Source organism: Leptonychotes weddellii, chromosome 3 (assembly GCF_054177405.1).
Source record: "Leptonychotes weddellii isolate Sample4059 chromosome 3, ASM5417740v2, whole genome shotgun sequence".
In the NCBI taxonomy this organism is placed as follows: Eukaryota; Metazoa; Chordata; class Mammalia; order Carnivora; family Phocidae; genus Leptonychotes; species Leptonychotes weddellii.
The window spans coordinates 60,801,855-60,819,377 of NC_138371.1; the positions used below are offsets into that span (position 1 = coordinate 60,801,855).

Consider the following 17,523-nt stretch of genomic DNA (forward strand, 5'->3'; position numbering starts at 1 on the left):
TTTTTTTTTAAAGATTTTATTTATTTATTTGACAGAGAGAGACACAGCGAGAGAGGGAACACAAGCAGGGGGAGTGGGAGAGGGAGAAGCAGGCTCCCCGCAGAGCAGGGAGCCCGATGCGGGACTCGATCCCAGGACCCCGGGATCATGACCTGAGCTGAAGGCAGTCGCTTAACCAACTGAGCCACCCAGGCGCCCTATAATTAAATCTTTATATAACAAAGCTGACGGGTTGGTTTTGGTTTGGGCTTTTTGTTGTTGTTTTTTTTTTTTTAACCTAGCTATAATTCCTGAAAATATACTTAGACTCAAGCTGGAATAAGCTGACATTGTTTCTTCAGGCCATTTCATTTTAGGCAAATCTGGTCTTACCTGTGCAAACTGCTTGCTTCTTTTTTTTTCCCTTTTAGTAGACACATTTCAGCTTGTGAGGCAGTAAAGAGGTCGAGGTTGTTCTTGACATTCTCAGTCACTTTTTACTGAAGGTTAATGAACAGGGACCTTCTGTCCTCTTTTCTGAGTGGTAGAAGCTTTTCAGTCAACCTTGAAGCAGGTCTCTGCCACGACTGCTTGTGGTTTAATCCCTTTCTGCCTAAAAGGGACCCTAGAAAGTAATGTGCATTTGTTCCAGTTGATAGGAGGAGGGGAGAAGAGTCATTAAAGTAAGTCTTGGCAGAGGCGGGTCATTTAGCTTTTTAATTAAAGAAAAAAGGACAGAAGTATAGTTTATTTTCTTTTTAAATAGTGTAGTAGTGTGTGACTTTGATCTTATTTTTTCTATTCAGTCTAACTGGAAAATGTGACCCAAATTTTAAAATGTAAGCATGTTATATTTAGGAAATAAATAGACCTGGGGCACCTGGGTGGCTCATTTGTTAGGCGTGTGCCTTCGGCTCAGGTCATGATCCCGGGGTCCTGGGATTGAGCCCCGCATCAGGCTCCCTGCTCCGCAAGAGGCCTGCTTATCCCTCTCCCACTCCCCCTGCTTGTGTTCCCTCTCTCACTGTGTCTTTCTCTGTCAAATAAATAAATAAAATCTTTTAAAAAAAAAAGAAAGAAAGAAAGAAATAGGCCCAAATATTGTTTGTTTCAGTATTGGGAAACATTTTGCTGACATGACTTCTGGGCCCTCATTAGATCCCTCTATTTCTTTATAGATGTCTGAGAAAATGTGGCCCTCAGTCTGGGATTAAACCCTATAGCATGATATACAGGAAATTCAGCTCCCCAGATGTACTGGTCTACTCTTCCTTTCAGGATTGCCCTTGATCTAAGAATAACATTTCAAAAGGAAATTTGTTTATTTTAAGACTTTTTTTTTTTTTTTAATAACGAAGTCACTTATTTACCAGAAACAAAGACCAGAAGCAAGTTTATAAAGCTAGTGCACAAGAATTTAGGGAGTTGGTTCAGGTGTCAGAAGACAATGGATGAAAGTATTTTTCAGAAGTTGATACAAATTTAAGGCAGATCTACTAAAAACAAACAATGAGAATAAGAGGAAAAACTGTCACTGATGAATTCATCTCAAGTGGAAAATGTACTAGTTTTAATATCAGTCAATAATTATATAGTTATATTGTATGGTGACTAACATAACATAATAAAATAAAAAAAATAATTATATAGTTACTGAAAGCAAAAAACCTTGTATTAGACTTGGCAGTCTATTCTATTAATTAAATGGAGTTTATGGAGCTCCACTTATACAATAAATATCCAATATCTGATTTGTTAGATATTTATCTCAAATATTCAGTTGAAATAAATCTATTTTATATTATTCTCTAGGAGACTTATTTGAAAACTATTGCAGAAATGATGATTTGGTAACATTCGGAAGGTTCTGTTATGGAGTCACTGTCATTTTAACGTACCCAATTGAATGCTTTGTGACTAGAGAGGTAAGCACAATTCCTTTCCAACATTTTACCCAGTCGATTCTCTACTACATTTAATTTAGGAAGATTTGTAAATAATTTAAATCTGCAAATTCAGAAGTGCATGACAAGTCATATAATTTATAAGTCTCTTTTTCAACCAGTTTAAAGATAAATTTATATTCAAATGTTTACAAGTTACTTTTTCAAAAGTTGGATTTGAAGATCATGTTTGGTGGTTTAGTTTATATTAGCATAAGCATAAATATTTATACAACTTTGCATTCCAAAATGAATGCCAGCCTTTAATAGAGCCAAACTAAGTGGTTTTTTCTTAAAAGCATTCTTACAAAGAAATTAAGTACTAAGATTTAAAACATGTTTTACAAAATCATCCTTTTGCTAAGATGTTTTATAAGTCAATGTGTATTAAAGGCAACTTTGAACAGATTTTGATCAGTTTTGTTATTTTGAAAAAACTAAAATGTCTTATTATCTATGGAAAACCAAAATTCAATGTAAACCACTAGTTTTACAGATATATTTTATTTATATATTTATACAAATATATTTATATTTTTACACCATGCAAAATAATAAAGATAGTATATCACATATATATGTATTTGTGATGTATTTGTACTATATGTATGGATTTGCAAAGGACGATTAAATGAAAAAGAAGTCATTCTTTTTCTGTAAAGCTGGATAGCTTGTCGGGAATCCCTTATACAGTCAGCGAAAAATTCACTGTACCACTCAGCGGAAAAACATGATGCTGCTTCACAGTGGTTCTTTCAGCAATCACACTGAAAAGGGCTTAGTTTTAGGATCTATTCCTAGAGGCTGTTTACACAATGCGCCATGTGAATGGGTCTAATGTGTGAAGTGAACCGCCTACAGAGCTTTATTTTTTTTTTTTTTTAAGATTTTATTTATTTGCGAGAGAGAATGAGAGACAGAGAGCACGAGAGGGAGGAGGGTCAGAGGGAGAAGCAGACTCCCCGCCGAGCAGGGAGCCCGATGCGGGACTCGATCCCGGGACTCCGGAATCATGACCTGAGCCGAAGGCAGTCGCTTAACCGACTGAGCCACCCAGGCGCCCCGCCTATAGAGGTTTAAATACGCTAACTAATCAGCAGGCTTCTAGAGGAAGACCAGTGCCTTCCTTATGCCAATTCTGGGGGTAAGGAACTGCTCAGGGACATGGAATAAGGAATTGTTCGGCACTACGTATATCCTTTACAGTGAGCACTTGTCCTCACTTACAAATGTGTAACTCACAGGCTAGTTCTCCACCTTGAATATAAGGGAGAAGTAGACTGAAACTTACTTTATGAAGATTTTTCAAATCTAAGAAACTTGAAAAATTTTTTGCTCTTGTTAGATGCAGGAAATGGTTTTATTTTAGCTTCTGCCCAGGACTTTGGGTTCAAATCGGATCTGTAGGTCAACGGTAACAGATGCTACATTCTCATGTGGCTTCTGGTGAACTACTTGTGGACAATCTGAGTCACTCCACCTGCACAGTTTATGTCTTTAGTTCTTGGAACTTGTTTCCTTTCTAGCTGCCATGACAGGAAGATAGAACTAACTCAAGATCTCTGCCATGATAGCAAATACTAGGCAGAGGAACCTCAAATATACTTCACTCATTCACTTCCTTTTTCTCTCCTTTCTACACACACACACACACACGGTTAGCATAAACACAGTCAAAGCCATTTCTACTCATAGGTAAAGTAGCCAGCCACATACGAGGGTGCCAAAAAGCCTGTCCATACCCCTAATGAATATCTCTCAGTAGCCTGCCACATGCAGTGATTTTCTACTATTATAATCATATATTAGAGGCTTCTATAAGAATGAATTTTAAATATTTAAAAAACATCACTAATTGTAAAACCATAAATGAGTAAAAGTTATTAATATTCCCAGTAATTATTAGCAGGGTTATGGCAGTGTCCAGTCTGTGAGGAATGTTACTTATCTAGGAATGTTAGGTAAGTAACAGCTTGGAGGGTTGGCTTCATTAAGGTCCCCCAGCATCTGACCTTCTACCATTTCCAACTCTTGTGTCAGGGTTCTCTCACAGAGTCAACCCTATTCAGATTGTCTCTTTCTTGTCTTCCATAGGTATCTTTCCTCTTCTTCTTTCTTCTTTTGCTCTTTTCACACTGTTGCCTCAGTCTCTAATTCTGTCTAAATCCTACCCATGTTTTAAGCCCTACCTCAAGCCAAGGTAGGACAAGTACATTTCAGGATTGCTGTAAAGCTGATCACTCAAGAAAGATGATCTAGGTAACTAAAGCTCTTCTAGTTCTAAATTCTATTTGATCTTTTTTATCCAGATCACTATTTGTTTTCTTAGATTGGTTGACTCTCTCCAATCTCCTCTCATTCAAAAATCTAAATACCATCCATAGATTCTGTTAGTGACGACCTTGTTGGACTCAAATACCTTATAAGGCAACTTCCTAAGATCTTTCTTACACTTGAGAAATATATTTTTCACCCATTATATGCCATGTTTTGGGTCTGTAATATAATACACCACCTGTCTAATAATTCGGCAAAGAATGCTTGTTATTGAAATGTGTGTTTGTCTATGTGTAAGTACTTTGGAAAAGATAGGACATTCGGATGGCTTAAGATTAGATCGATTGCCTTACTGGTAGTGTTTTATACAGTCCTAAGTGCTATAATATGGTATACTTTCTTAATAAGTCCTGCATGCCTCTGAGAATCCGTCTCTAAATAATGTGTTTCTTTGGCAGGTAATTGCCAATGTGTTTTTTGGTGGGAATCTTTCGTTGGTCTTCCACATTATTGTAACAGTGGTTATCATTACTGTAGCCATGCTTACATCATTGCTGATTGATTGCCTTGGAAAAGTTTTAGAACTCAATGTAAGTATATTTAAAGATTTACACCTCCATTTCTAAAAATCCCTTTAAAAATAATGTTTATATTTAATGAAGGATGTATTTTCCCTAACGAAGTATCAGTTTCTGAAATGAAATGAAAATGTGTTTGTTATGTAATAATAATTATTACAATGATGATTTTGGGTACTTCATAAGATTATATACTTTTAGAGCAGTGGTTCTCCAGTGGGGGAGATTTTGCTCCTCCTCACTAAGGGAACATTTTTGCTGTCACAGGTGGATATGTGGGTGCTACTGGCATCTATTGGGAAAGGCTGAGGACGCTGCTGACGTCCCTACAATGCACAAGACAGCCCCCATCATAAAGAATTATCCAATCTAAAATGTCAGTAGTGCTGAGGTTGAGACACCCTGGTTTGGAGCACTTTTTCATATTTTATTTTCTATAATACATAAACATTACTAAAAGCAGCTACATATTAAGTGGATCTGGAAGTTGCTGCATAAAAACAGGGCTAGAGGGTTTCATTAAATACGTGTGAATGAAGATAATTATATCCATATCCCACATTCACTTACCACAGCCCAAGTTCTTTTTCTTTAAAATATTTCGTTTCCCTTTCTAGACCTTTCCCTCATAATCTCTACTGCTCTCTCCCAAGTCTAAGTCCTCGTTATATCACATCTGAATTAATACTGTCTCTTTGTTTCAACTAGCACATATTTAAGTTCTGCTTCCAGTTTATCATGACAATACTTAAAAATCTCCACTTTCCTACCAGAGCAAGCATAAACTGTTGCCTCCATAATCTGACCCCATGCCTTCTATGGAAAATTATTTACCATTTACTTTCCCAAATCCACCTTTAGCTCTAGTCAGTCTTATTTTTAGCCTATGAGTAAGCCATAGTAATTCTTTCTTTTATCCTTTGCCTTATGTTTATTCTTTTACAATTATTATTTTTCTTTCATTTCTGTCCAAATCTTACAAAGATTTAAGGTCCAGTGCAACTTCTAACTCATTTATTTGTTGATTAAGTATATATTATTACTATATAATTGAGATACAATGATGGGAGGAAATCAGAAAGGATCTATGCTTTCATGGAGTATACAATCTCACAAATAAACATGAAAAGTTCAGGTGCTATGTAAATCAAGAAGAAGAGAAAGGAAAGAGATGGATTCCCAAAAGACATTTATGAGAAAAGATTAATAGGATTTTGTGACAAAGGGGGATAGAGGGACACATCAAGAATGACTCCTTGGTTCTACTTTGTGGAGCTGGGACAATGATGCCATCTGGTGAGAAATGAATAGAAATGGATCTACCACTTCAGAGTCATTAATCTTACTCTTCTACAATCTTTATGGAATTTCTATTCAGAATCCCACCACTTAGCATTTATTAATTATGCACCACAGGGAGGGCAGATTTTTACAGATGGGATCCCAAGTCATTATTTACTCACTCCTTTGAGAGTTGAGGGATAGGTGAAGGTATTATTGTCAGTGCCCAAGATACTATTCCCTCCAGATGCCATCTGGATTTGAAGTTCCAGACAAAATAGATTCGGTCAGTAATACACTTTTGGGGATGTTCTCGTAGCAGGGTATATGAAGAGTAGGGAGTAGGCTGTTTCCCAAAACCACAGGAGCCTGGGGAATCATCTATTCCACCAGCATTGGAAAGAAAGCTCATAGGAGAGATGCATAAATATCAAAGATAACTTTCACCTACTTCTCAGTTTTGCATAGACCAAAGTCTAGAAGGTTCATACAAAATCATTTCACATTCTAACGTTGATCTATGTAAGTGGATGACTGCTACCTTAATGCACTAACTTGATTTATGTATTGTCATCATGTATCATATACTGTCTGGATTGTCCATAAGCTTGCCTTCCCTACCAGAGAGTAAGTTCTTTGAAGACGAGAATGATATTTAGCTGCCTCTTCCATCCTCCACAGTATATGGCATAGTGCTAAGAACACAGTGCTCAAATTACTGCATGGGCAATTGCCCCTTGGGACCACAGATCAGGAACTATTTCTACAAATGTTCCTGGACATAAAATACATCCTTTAGTGTAGCACTGGGATAGTAAGTGTTACCAAAAATTGATGGCATTGACAATGATAGTAATCTTTTATCTGTGCTGAGGTATGATCAACATAATGATTCCCAGATCTGTTATTTCTTACTTTGTTAAATGTCTCATTTGAGTTCATATTTGGTTGTGTGTTTTTTTAATATTGTAAAATTTTGATATGAAAAAATGTTTATCAACTGCCTGATAGCTCACCACATGTTGATAGCCTAACAATTTTTTATTCCCTTTAAATTAAACAAGCACATACATATTGCTTATTTTTTAGTAATGAGATATTTTTGTAAATATTACCCTAACTTTCTGTTAATTGCTTATCTCTCTGACACTTGCACAACAAAACTGTAAGCACTTAATTACATTAAATATTCCCTACTGTACTTATGTTGAAAGTTTTTTGTGGTTAAGACAGAATTCTGGGGGCGCCTGGGTGGCTCAGCCATTAAGCATCTGCCTTCGGCTCAGGTCATGATCCCAGGGTCCTGGGATCGAGCCCCGCATCAGGCTCTCTGCTCAGCGGAAAGCCTGCTTCTCCCTCTCCCACTCCCCCTGCTTGTGTTCCCTCTCTCGCTGTGTCTCTCTCTGTCAAATAAATAAATAAACATCTTTAAAAAGTAAAAAAAAATTAAAAAGACAGAATTCTGGTATTATAGAATAATAAGGGAAGAATATTGGGTGAATGTCTATTATAAAGCCAAGATCTCAGCTGGTTGTGGAAAACTATTTTAAAAAATTTAAAACATGATTCTAGATCCTTAGATTTTTTTAAAACCTGATTATATAGATATTCATAAAAAGACAAATAAGATTTATTTTAAGTTGTCTGTTACGATCTAATAACCCAAGACAATTACACTAGGTTTAAAGAAATGAGCCCATAACTATTTGGTCAATTAATTGTTATCAAAGCAGGAAAGAATATCCAATGGGAAAAGACAGTCTCTTCAACAAATGGTGTTGGGAAAAGTGGATAGCAACATGCAAAAGAATAAAACTGGGCCATTGCCTTACATCAAACACAAAAATAAATTCAAAATGGATTAAAGACCTAAATGTGGGACTTGAAACTATAAAAATCGTACAGGAGAACACAGGCAGTAGTAACCCATTTGACATCAGCCATAGCAACTTCTTGCTACATATGTCTCCTGAGGCAAGGGAAACAAAAGTAAAAATAACCTATTGGGACTACATTAAAATAAAAAGCTTCTGCACAGAGAAGGAAACAATCCACAACACTAAAAGGCAACCTATGGAATGGGAGAAGATATTTGCAAATGACCTCTGATAAAGGGTCAGTATCTAAAACATATAAAGACCTTATAAAACTCAACACCCCAAAAATGAATAATCCAATTTAAAAATGGGCAGAAGACATACAGAGGGCCAACAGATACATGAAAAGATGCTCAACATCACTCATCATCAGGGAAATACAAATCAAAACTACAATGAGATGTCATCTCACACCTGCCAGAATGGCTAAAATTAACAACACAAGAAAAAATAGATGTTGGCAAGAATGTGGAGAAAGGGGAATCCTCTTGCACTGTTGGTGGGAATGCAAACTGATGCAGTCATTCTGGAGAACAGTATGGAGGTTCCTCAAAAAGTTAAAAATAGAACTACCCTATGACCCAGCAATTGCACTACTAGGTATTTACCCAAAGAATACAAAAACACTAATTCAAAGGGATACAGGCACCCTAATGTCTATAGCAGCATTATCTATAATAACTAAATTATGGAAACATCCCAAATGTCCATCGAGTGATGAATGGATAAAGAAGATGTGGCATACATACACAATGGAATATTACTCAGACATAAAGAATGAAATCTTGCCATTTGTAACAACATGGATGGAGCTAGAGAGTATTATGCTAAGTGAAATAAGTCAGAGAAAGACAAATATGATATGATTTCACTCATTTGTGGAATTTAGGAAACACACAAGCAAAGGGGGAGAAAAGAGAGAGGGAAGCAAACCAAGAAACAGACTCTCAACTATAGAGAACAAACTGATGATTACCAGAGGGGAGGTAGGTGGGGGATGGGTAATACAGGTGATGGGGATTAAGGAGTGCACTTGTGGTAAGCACCAGGTGTTACATGGAAATGCTGAATCACTAAGGGCATTTTATGAGAATGTAATAAAATATAGGATCTCCATTCTTTTACAGATGACCTGAGCATATGTTTTTCCAATCAACAAAAGTCTTTTGGCATGCACAACAACATATTCAGATCTTTACTCATCTCCCTTCTTGTGGCATTTGTCATGTTTAATAGAGCCGGATGAGGCATCATTTCTCTCAGTAACTATTGTAGGCTGGATCATGCAACACTTTAGAAGTACCTAAAGCATACTGTGTTCCACTTCAGAATGACAGTGTGAGCTAACATGTATCGATTACTCTGTGCCAAGTGTTTTGCACGCGTTATCTTCCTTAACCTGTATTAGTTTTACAGATGAAGAAACTGAGGCACAGAGTGATTAAATAGAGTGATTAAATAGTTCACACTAGCTGTAAGTGGCAGAATCAAGATTTGACCACAGGCTTTCAGCCCCTATAGCCCACATTTTTAATTATTATGCTAGCCTAAGTTTTCCTAAATAGAAGGCTTTAAATTATATAAAATAAGCAGATTCATTTCTCTATCCAATTTTTAAGTTAAAAGCCTCTACATTAAATTTACCTATAAGTGAGGTTAAGAGTAATCCATAATATATATGGCTAGATTTTAATAATGAGTTAAAATCAATACCAGGAGATGAAATAACATGGAACTGAAAGATTTTCATCTAAATTAATTTTTAGCTAATAGCTTTTATCTTAGTTAACAATTGTTGTACGCTAAGAATTCTTTTCTACTGTGGTGTCTGAATCATCGCTAAGTAGAATAATGATCTTCACTAATGAGATGTGTAATAGAATCAGACCTTCAATTTGTGAAGTTAGGGAAATGCTGTTCCTTATTATAACTAGAATAATATAGGATAAATTATTTGGAGTTTTATTAGTACCTAATAAAAAGCAAAACCCCATTTAGAGCTTAGCTTCCTTTTTATTTCATTGTTTTCATAGCAGTAGACAACAGTGACATTTTCCAAAGGAAATGCACCCTCCATTTTAAAGGATTCATTTTAGAAGCAAATAAAATAAACAGAAGTCCCATTCTTGGTATTAAGAATCCAGGATCTGGGCACTGATGTTGCTATTAGAGAAAAAAAGCATCTACAGTAATTGGGCCCTATGGGTTTTTTACTCACAGTACAAAGAGAAAAGATGAAGCAGCTGGGGCCTGTGGCCAGAGTAACCAGCCCAAAAAGCATTGTGCACAGCTTAAAGTAGAAGGAAGCAAGCAAGCCAATTACCCAGCGCCAGCCCACACAGAGAGATACATCAGGGTGAGCAAGGCATAGTCCAAGCTGCCAAAGGCTTCCTGAGTTAGTGAGAGTTTCTCTTTAAGGTACAGGAATACATTTCATGAATCCAAACTGATTACAAAGTAGAAACTTAGGAGAGGTATAAGCATTCTTTTGTTTAGTTTTCAGCTTCCTTGTATCCTTTGAGAGGTTTTCTATTCTGGTAGGAGAATTCAGTTAAGTTCCCAATTTGTATTGCCAGTAAAAATCTTCAACACCTTCTGTTATTTCCTTACAGCAAATTGCAGAATGCCCTGGCGTCGACAGTATTATTATCAAAGGACAGTGCTGCCCTGCCTTTAAAATAAGGCTATATTTTATTATCCCTTTAATGAAAGGATATTTACATCCTGTCAAGCAATTCCAAAAATTATTCCAAAGCCAGTGGTGTATTCTCACACAAGGCTATATTTAGTAGATCTAATAAGCAGGACGAATTTACAGGAAAAAGAGCAGATGGAACTGCTGTATCATTCTATTGATGATCTTGGGTCCTAACAACAACTTCTAGCAAGACTGCACTTTCAAATATTAAGAAAGTAACTGCTATCTAGACAAGATACTCAACTGGACTTCTTCCAGTACAAACATCAGCTATATAGTTTTCCCACTAATTGCTACTTTCTCAACTCTTAAGAATTATAGCATAAACAGAACACCCATTGCTTTGGACTGCCCAGCAAGTTAGGTTTGGAAGTGTCCCAAAATGCTGACTGATGACAGCTTCTTAGCAGCAGCTGGTGGCGGTTTTCATCCTGATAGCACTTTCAACACTCTGAAGTTCCAGATGAATTAATTTCACATGTTTGTTCCTGTAAAGAGAAGAGATTCTATACATATACACACCCCATACCCACATACATATATTTATATCTTAATTATTTTTTCATTGTTTTCAAATTTTTTTCAAAGAAATCAAAGGATAGTAATTATTATAAACACAGATGGAGTTCTACAGTATTTTTCTTAAAAGAACATTGTCAGTTTCAAGTGTTTCGAGACAGCCAAAGAAGTCCATAATTCATTCAATTCTTGCCATGTGAAAACTAATTCTTTATATCTGTGTACCTTTGTAGGTATTCATTTGTATGCAGGTACTATGAATGGCAAAATTACATTTTCCATATATTTTAAATTAGAATACACTTTAGCACCTCTTTTCTCACTCTTATATCTTTGGCTATAGACATATTTTCCATGAAGTGTGGTCTCTCTTATTCTTCCCCAAATTTTTAGATAGTGCCTCATTAGTCATTTCATACCATATTCCAATCAACTGCCATTTCTCTGGACTTCTATTTTTGTAAAAGCTAAAAAAAGCAATGTTTTTGGAATCATAGTTGTAATATTTCTGTTCTGAGGATGGCACTGAGTATAACAGTAATTGTAGTAAATGATGATATTGAGAAAATATTTCTTGTAAAACTATTTTAAGTTATAATCTGTTTTTTACATCATCCAGCTTCAAAATCAGTTTTCTGTGATTTTTTCCCTGGGGAAATCTACTAAATAATGTGTCAAAAAGCGCTTAAACCTTAGGTGATAGGTTGTATAGGCTTTCATTATACTCTTCTTTCTACTTTTCTGTATATTTACATATTTCCATAATAACTTTTTGAAATATAGCAAAACATGTATTTTATGGAAAGCTTCCTTTTAGTTTTAAACCAATATCACATTTGCTATTGTCTGTTTTTAAAAACTTGTGTTTTATGGCTTAAGAGAATGTCATTTGTTATACAGTTATATTTAATATATTTTAATAGTATGTTATATTTTGTTTAATATATAATTAACATTTAATATAATTTTAAAACTATATTGCCTAAAATGCATTACATTTTAACATTATATCATTTGCAAAGTGTCTAGTGCAAATTTAACCTCCTCAAAGGGAAAGTATCTTTTCTTTGAAGTCAGTAACTCTTGGTATTTTTTAAATTTTTTTAAGATTTATTTATTTATTTGGGAGAGAGTAAGAGAGCACACACACACAACGTGGCGTTGAGTGGGGGGAGGGGCAGAGAGAGCGAGAAAGAGAATCTCAGACTCCCCGCTGAGTGCAGAGACTGACATGTGGCTCCATCTCACGACCGTGAGATCACAACCTGAGCCGAAATCAAGAGTGGAGCCTTAACTGACTGAGCCACCAGGCGCCCCTCTTGGTATTTTTATAATAGACAACACTACTCCCCATAAGTTTCAATCTGACATGCCCCCTCAGGTTGGACTTATCCATAAGCTAACGTAGGTGAGGGTGAATGAGTCATAGCCATTTAGTTCTGCTGTCAATTTTCTAGGGTACTTAACATGTTTAGTTTTACTTGAAAGAGGATTTAGAAATGCTATTTCATGTTAAGTGCCCTCGGGGTGATAGTTTTCTTTTCTCATACAGAGGGGCACCTACTTTCACACCAACTCAAGAAAGAGGAAAGATAATATCCCCTACACGCTTCCCAGAAGTCAGTCTCCTCTTGTACATATATGTCAAACAGACTGCTCACATTTGAACAGCATAATAGTTACTCAGCAATTTGAAATAAGAATGTAAGAAAATGTGACGTGCTGAAAATATGGGACATTTCAAGAGTTTGCCAGAAGTTGGTCTTACCTTCTGCTTTATTTTCTAAATTATTATTTTCTGATCATTTTTTTCTTAAGTCTGATACACTATTTTATTCTTCTCCTTTGTAAATATATCATCAGAAAGGGGAAAACCTATTCCTAAGTCTTTATTGGGTTATTCTTCTTTCCCTTGGTTGATTCAACTAAACCTATTTAGCTTTTAACATGTACAAAGACAAATACATTTTGTAAATCTATTTCAAAAACTGTCCAGGGGCACCTGGGTGGCTCAGTCGTTAGGCGTCTGCCTTCGGCTCAGGTCATGATCCCAGGGTCCTGGGATCCAGCCCCGCATTAGGCTCTCTGTTCAGTGGGAGACCTGCTTCTCCCTCTCCCACTCCCCCTGCTTGTGTTCCCTCTCTCGCTGTGTCTCTCTCTGTCAAACAAATAAAATCTTAAAAAAAAAGATGTCCAGGGACGCCTGGGTGGCTCAGATGGTTAAGCGTCTGCCTTCAGCTCAGGTCACGATCCCAGGTTCCTGGGATCGAGTCCCGCATCGGGCTCCCTGCTAGGCGGGAAGCCTGCTTCTCCCTCTGCCGCTGCCTCTCTCTATCTCTCTCTCTGACTCTCATGAATAAATAAATAAAACAAACAAACAAAAAGATTAAAAAAAAAAAAAAAGATGTCCAAAGAATGCTCCATTTGATAACATACTGTTATTTCTTGTTTTCAATATGCAGGGTGTGCTCTGTGCCGCTCCACTAATTTTTATCATTCCATCAGCATGCTATCTGAAACTGTCTGAAGAACCGAGGACACACTCAGATAAGATTATGTCCTGTATCATGCTTCCTGTCGGTGTCATGGTGATGGTTGCTGGACTCGTCATGGCCATCGCAAATCCTCAAGACTGCACCCATGGGCAGGAAATGTTCTACTGTTTTGCTGACAATCTCTCCCTCACAAACATCTCAGTTTCTCATCTTCAACTGACAACACAACTTTCAGTTTTAAACAGCAGTACCTTTCAATGAGTTAACTGCTTTCAAAAGTATATATGTTTTGAGAGACTTCTAAACACATTCACACACGTTTTAGTCTGTATATTATAAAATTATTATTTCGACATTTATCAAGACTTGGTTTCCTTTACTCGTTAGTCCAATGTAAAAGATAAAGAGGAAAAGAAAATTGAATGTATTTTTTTGTTTTATTGCTTTATTTTAAACAAAATGAATATTTTGTTTTAATGACTGTGCTGCCTTAATCTCAGCTGCAGGAGGAAAAGTGAAGCCCTTGGCCCTTGCTGCCACCCTCTCAAAGCATTATTCTTTTATTCAATAGGTGAGCCAATATACTGCACTCCAAAATAAGTAGGTGATTGTGGGTTGGAATTCGGTGTGTGTGTATCCTTTATGAGAAAAAAATTTTTGTGTCTTTTAAAGTTTATGAATCAAAGAGAAGGGAAACTGAAAACTATTAAAGGGAATAGATATCCCAGGAGAAAAATGAAAGTCTCCATTACAATTTCAGCAGATCCCTTGTTTAGAGGGGAGTGAATCCCTGGAGAAGTGAGTAAAGTTCTTTCCATGTTAAGAAGCATGAATAATAGACTGTACAGAGCAAGATGTGTGAAAAATCAAAATTACCTCTCAAGTTTTGATCCTGTGGGAATACAATGGTAGTGCCATTAAATAAATTATAAAGCAGGGGGGGGAAACCACAAGTTGTTCTCAGGCACAAGCCCAGGAGATGGGTTATGTGTCAGCTTTGGACCTGTTGAATTTCAAGTACTGATGGGAGTATACAACCGGAAGCTGAACTTTGAGACTAGAAGCTTGCAAGAAAAATCAGGGCCCCAGAAGAAGGGTTCTCACTCCTCTGGGATCCTCAGAGAGATTCTCGAGAGTGCTTGTTGGCTGGATTTTCCAGAAGCAGACACTGAGATGGAGTTTGGCATGAGGGGTATTTATTAAGGATCATCGCTAGTGGAAGAGAGGCAGAAAGCAGGATCGAGAGGGCAAGATGGAACTGCAAGGCAAGGCAGGCCAACGGAGCCTCCGCCAAGTCCACGGAGACTGGAACATATGTGGCCCATCAGAGCTGTCCCTGTTCAGGTGAAATAGCCAAGTTTTAATACCACTGCCTCCCTCTGTCCTTGAATGTGGGTACCTGTGGAGGCCGAACCCTTGGCAGCTTTGGAGTTCCTAAAGGAACTGAGAACTGCGTGCTGTCTTCTGGTGGCTGGGGCACCACATGCTTCCTTGTAGGGGAACTGGTAGGCACAGCTGTGTCCACCACAGTGGCACTGTTTTTTAATGAGGATTTTTTTAATACCTTTCATGAGGATTTCACATCTGATGCTCTTTTTAAAATAACAAGAAAATCTGGGACCATCTGGACAGCTAACCTACTTCAAATCACCCCCAATTTTCTCACCTTTTCATTTGTATTTCAAGTTGACAATCAGGAGCACTGTATTAATTGTTGCCAAATAGAAAATACTGCAAGCAGGGTTAATACACACATGATGTGTTTGTACAAATCACGGCAAAAGAAAAAAAAAACCACAGGAAGTGTATAAAGGATAGTTTCACCGTGGTTTGAATAAAGAAGTGGTGAGAGCTGAGTCATCATGTGACTCAGTAAGAAAGACCTGTTGAAAGCACAGAAAGCTGCACCTCAGGCAGAACCATGCTCGGGCTCGGAGTGTGATTTTTTGCTTCAATAAAACATGATCCATGCGCCTCAGTTAGTTTAAATTCTATTGGCTGTATAACTTTTTTGTATTTAATTTGTAAATTTGTTTTTTATAGTTGTTTAAGAATCATAAGGTTAAGTGGTTTGTGCCTATTTTTAGACTGATACATGTTTTGGTAAAATCGTGATAAAAATACTTTCATTCCATACTGAGGGAATGTAAGAAATTTTTGCAGCAGTCTATCCCTACATTACTCAAGACTGAGAAACACTGACCTACATAGTTATTAGATAAAATCACAAGAGATGAGAGTTCCAAGAATGTTCAAAGAGAAGCACATCAAGGATAATGTAATTTAGCACTTAACCATCTATTATCTTGTAGTTTGGGTATTGCTTCAGATACCAAAAGTTAAATTAACCTTGACCGTTCAAGTAGGTTAAAAAACAAAAGAAAAACAATTCCTGGTAGGAACCGAGTATTGCATTAATGCCTAATAAATATTTGTTCTGTTTTTTTTTTATTCCTAATCCACTGTAGAACAAAACTGCCTTACATGAATTCCAACATCTTTTAAATTATGATAGAATAAATCTTAGAAACTCACATCTATTTTGCAAGAATACTTATCTCTTTATTTCACCACCATGCAAAACTTCGAGAACTAGCCCCCATCTATTTTCTGCCTCAATTTAATAAGAGATTTCTACTGAAACTCGTTCCCTCCCTTGCCACTTCTTGCTCCTAACAAAGCAACTTGGAGGATTTAAAACCAATTTCTGAGGTTGGGTGATTGACATTGGATAGGGTATGTGCTATGGTGAGCGCTGTGAATCGTGTAAGACTGTTGAATCACAGACCTGTACCTCTGAAACAAGTAATACATTATATGTTAAAAAAAGGAAGAAGATAGTAGGAAGGGAAAAATGAAGGGGTGGAAATTGGAGGGGGAGACGAACCATGAGAGACTGTGGACTCTGAGAAACAAACTGAGGGTTCTCGAGGGGAGGGGGGTGAGGGGATGGGTTAGCCTGGGTATTAAAGAGGGCACGTACTGAATGGAGCACTGAGTGTTATACGCAAACAATGAATCATGGAACACTACATCCAAAACTAATGATGTAATGTATGGTGACTAACATAACATAACAAAATAAATAAATAAATAAATAAAACCAATTTCTGAAGTTGTCACTACATTTGGATTTATAAAGTGCTTCTTAAATTAAAAAAGAAAGGAAGGGCATAGTATCTTTATGCACTAATGTAAACATCTAGCAATACATTTCCATCAAAGGTACAGATTGGATGACACCCATGTAACTTGTGAATTGGATCCTTGTCCATGTAACAATTTATAATAGGATCTTTTATGTCGACCATAACTTGAACCATCTTCAAATATCAGGGAAGGCAGACCTCTTGCCTCTGCCTGTTTCCAATGGTGTCAAGCAGTAATGGTTGCCTCTTGTCTTTCCTGTAAGAACCCTGAAATCCAGGTTATCCAGTTAAGAAATCCCCCACTAGTCATCTGCTGAAGACATACTGCACACATCAATTTAATTAAAGATTAACTTATTGGACAGGAGTAGGCCTCTTTCTGGTTTATCTTCTGCCATCTTCTCAGGAAAGCAATATTAGTCTGTGTGTTTTGTTTGTTTGTTTGTGTTGTTGTTGTTGTTTTTAGGAGAGCTGGCCACTGAGAGAACCTGGTGTTGCAAGGTATTCCAAAAGTGGCTCAAGCACGGGCCAGCCAGCGACCATGAGGTAGGGTACTCATAAGTACTAACTGTGGTGGGGGTAATAATTAGCTACACCAGTCAGATAAGCTCCTTTAAGAATGTATAATAATCCTGAAAAGTGTATAAAGAATTTACCCTGATAACAGCAAACATGCAGAATGGACGAGAAATACCTTGAGTTAGGGACCAGTTAGACTGGGAGAGAG

At 37.0% G+C, this 17,523-nt stretch overlaps 1 protein-coding gene across 3 annotated transcripts in view; it reads left to right on the plus strand.

Annotated features, from left to right (window-relative positions):
• SLC38A11 (solute carrier family 38 member 11) overlaps positions 1-16,960 on the plus strand; it is a 56,618-nt gene extending 39,658 nt beyond the window's left edge. For 2 of the 3 annotated variants that reach the window (XM_031038141.2, XM_031038143.2), the window contains 3 exons: positions 1,792-1,904; positions 4,658-4,789; positions 13,615-16,960. In XM_031038141.2, coding sequence (XP_030894001.2) covers positions 1,792-1,904; positions 4,658-4,789; positions 13,615-13,908 — 539 coding nt within the window. In that variant the 3' untranslated portion in view covers positions 13,909-16,960. The remainder of the gene's footprint in view (positions 1-1,791; positions 1,905-4,657; positions 4,790-13,614) is intronic. The other variant, XM_006742460.3, reaches the window with a different exon arrangement.
• Positions 16,961-17,523: the final 563 nt, after the last annotated feature.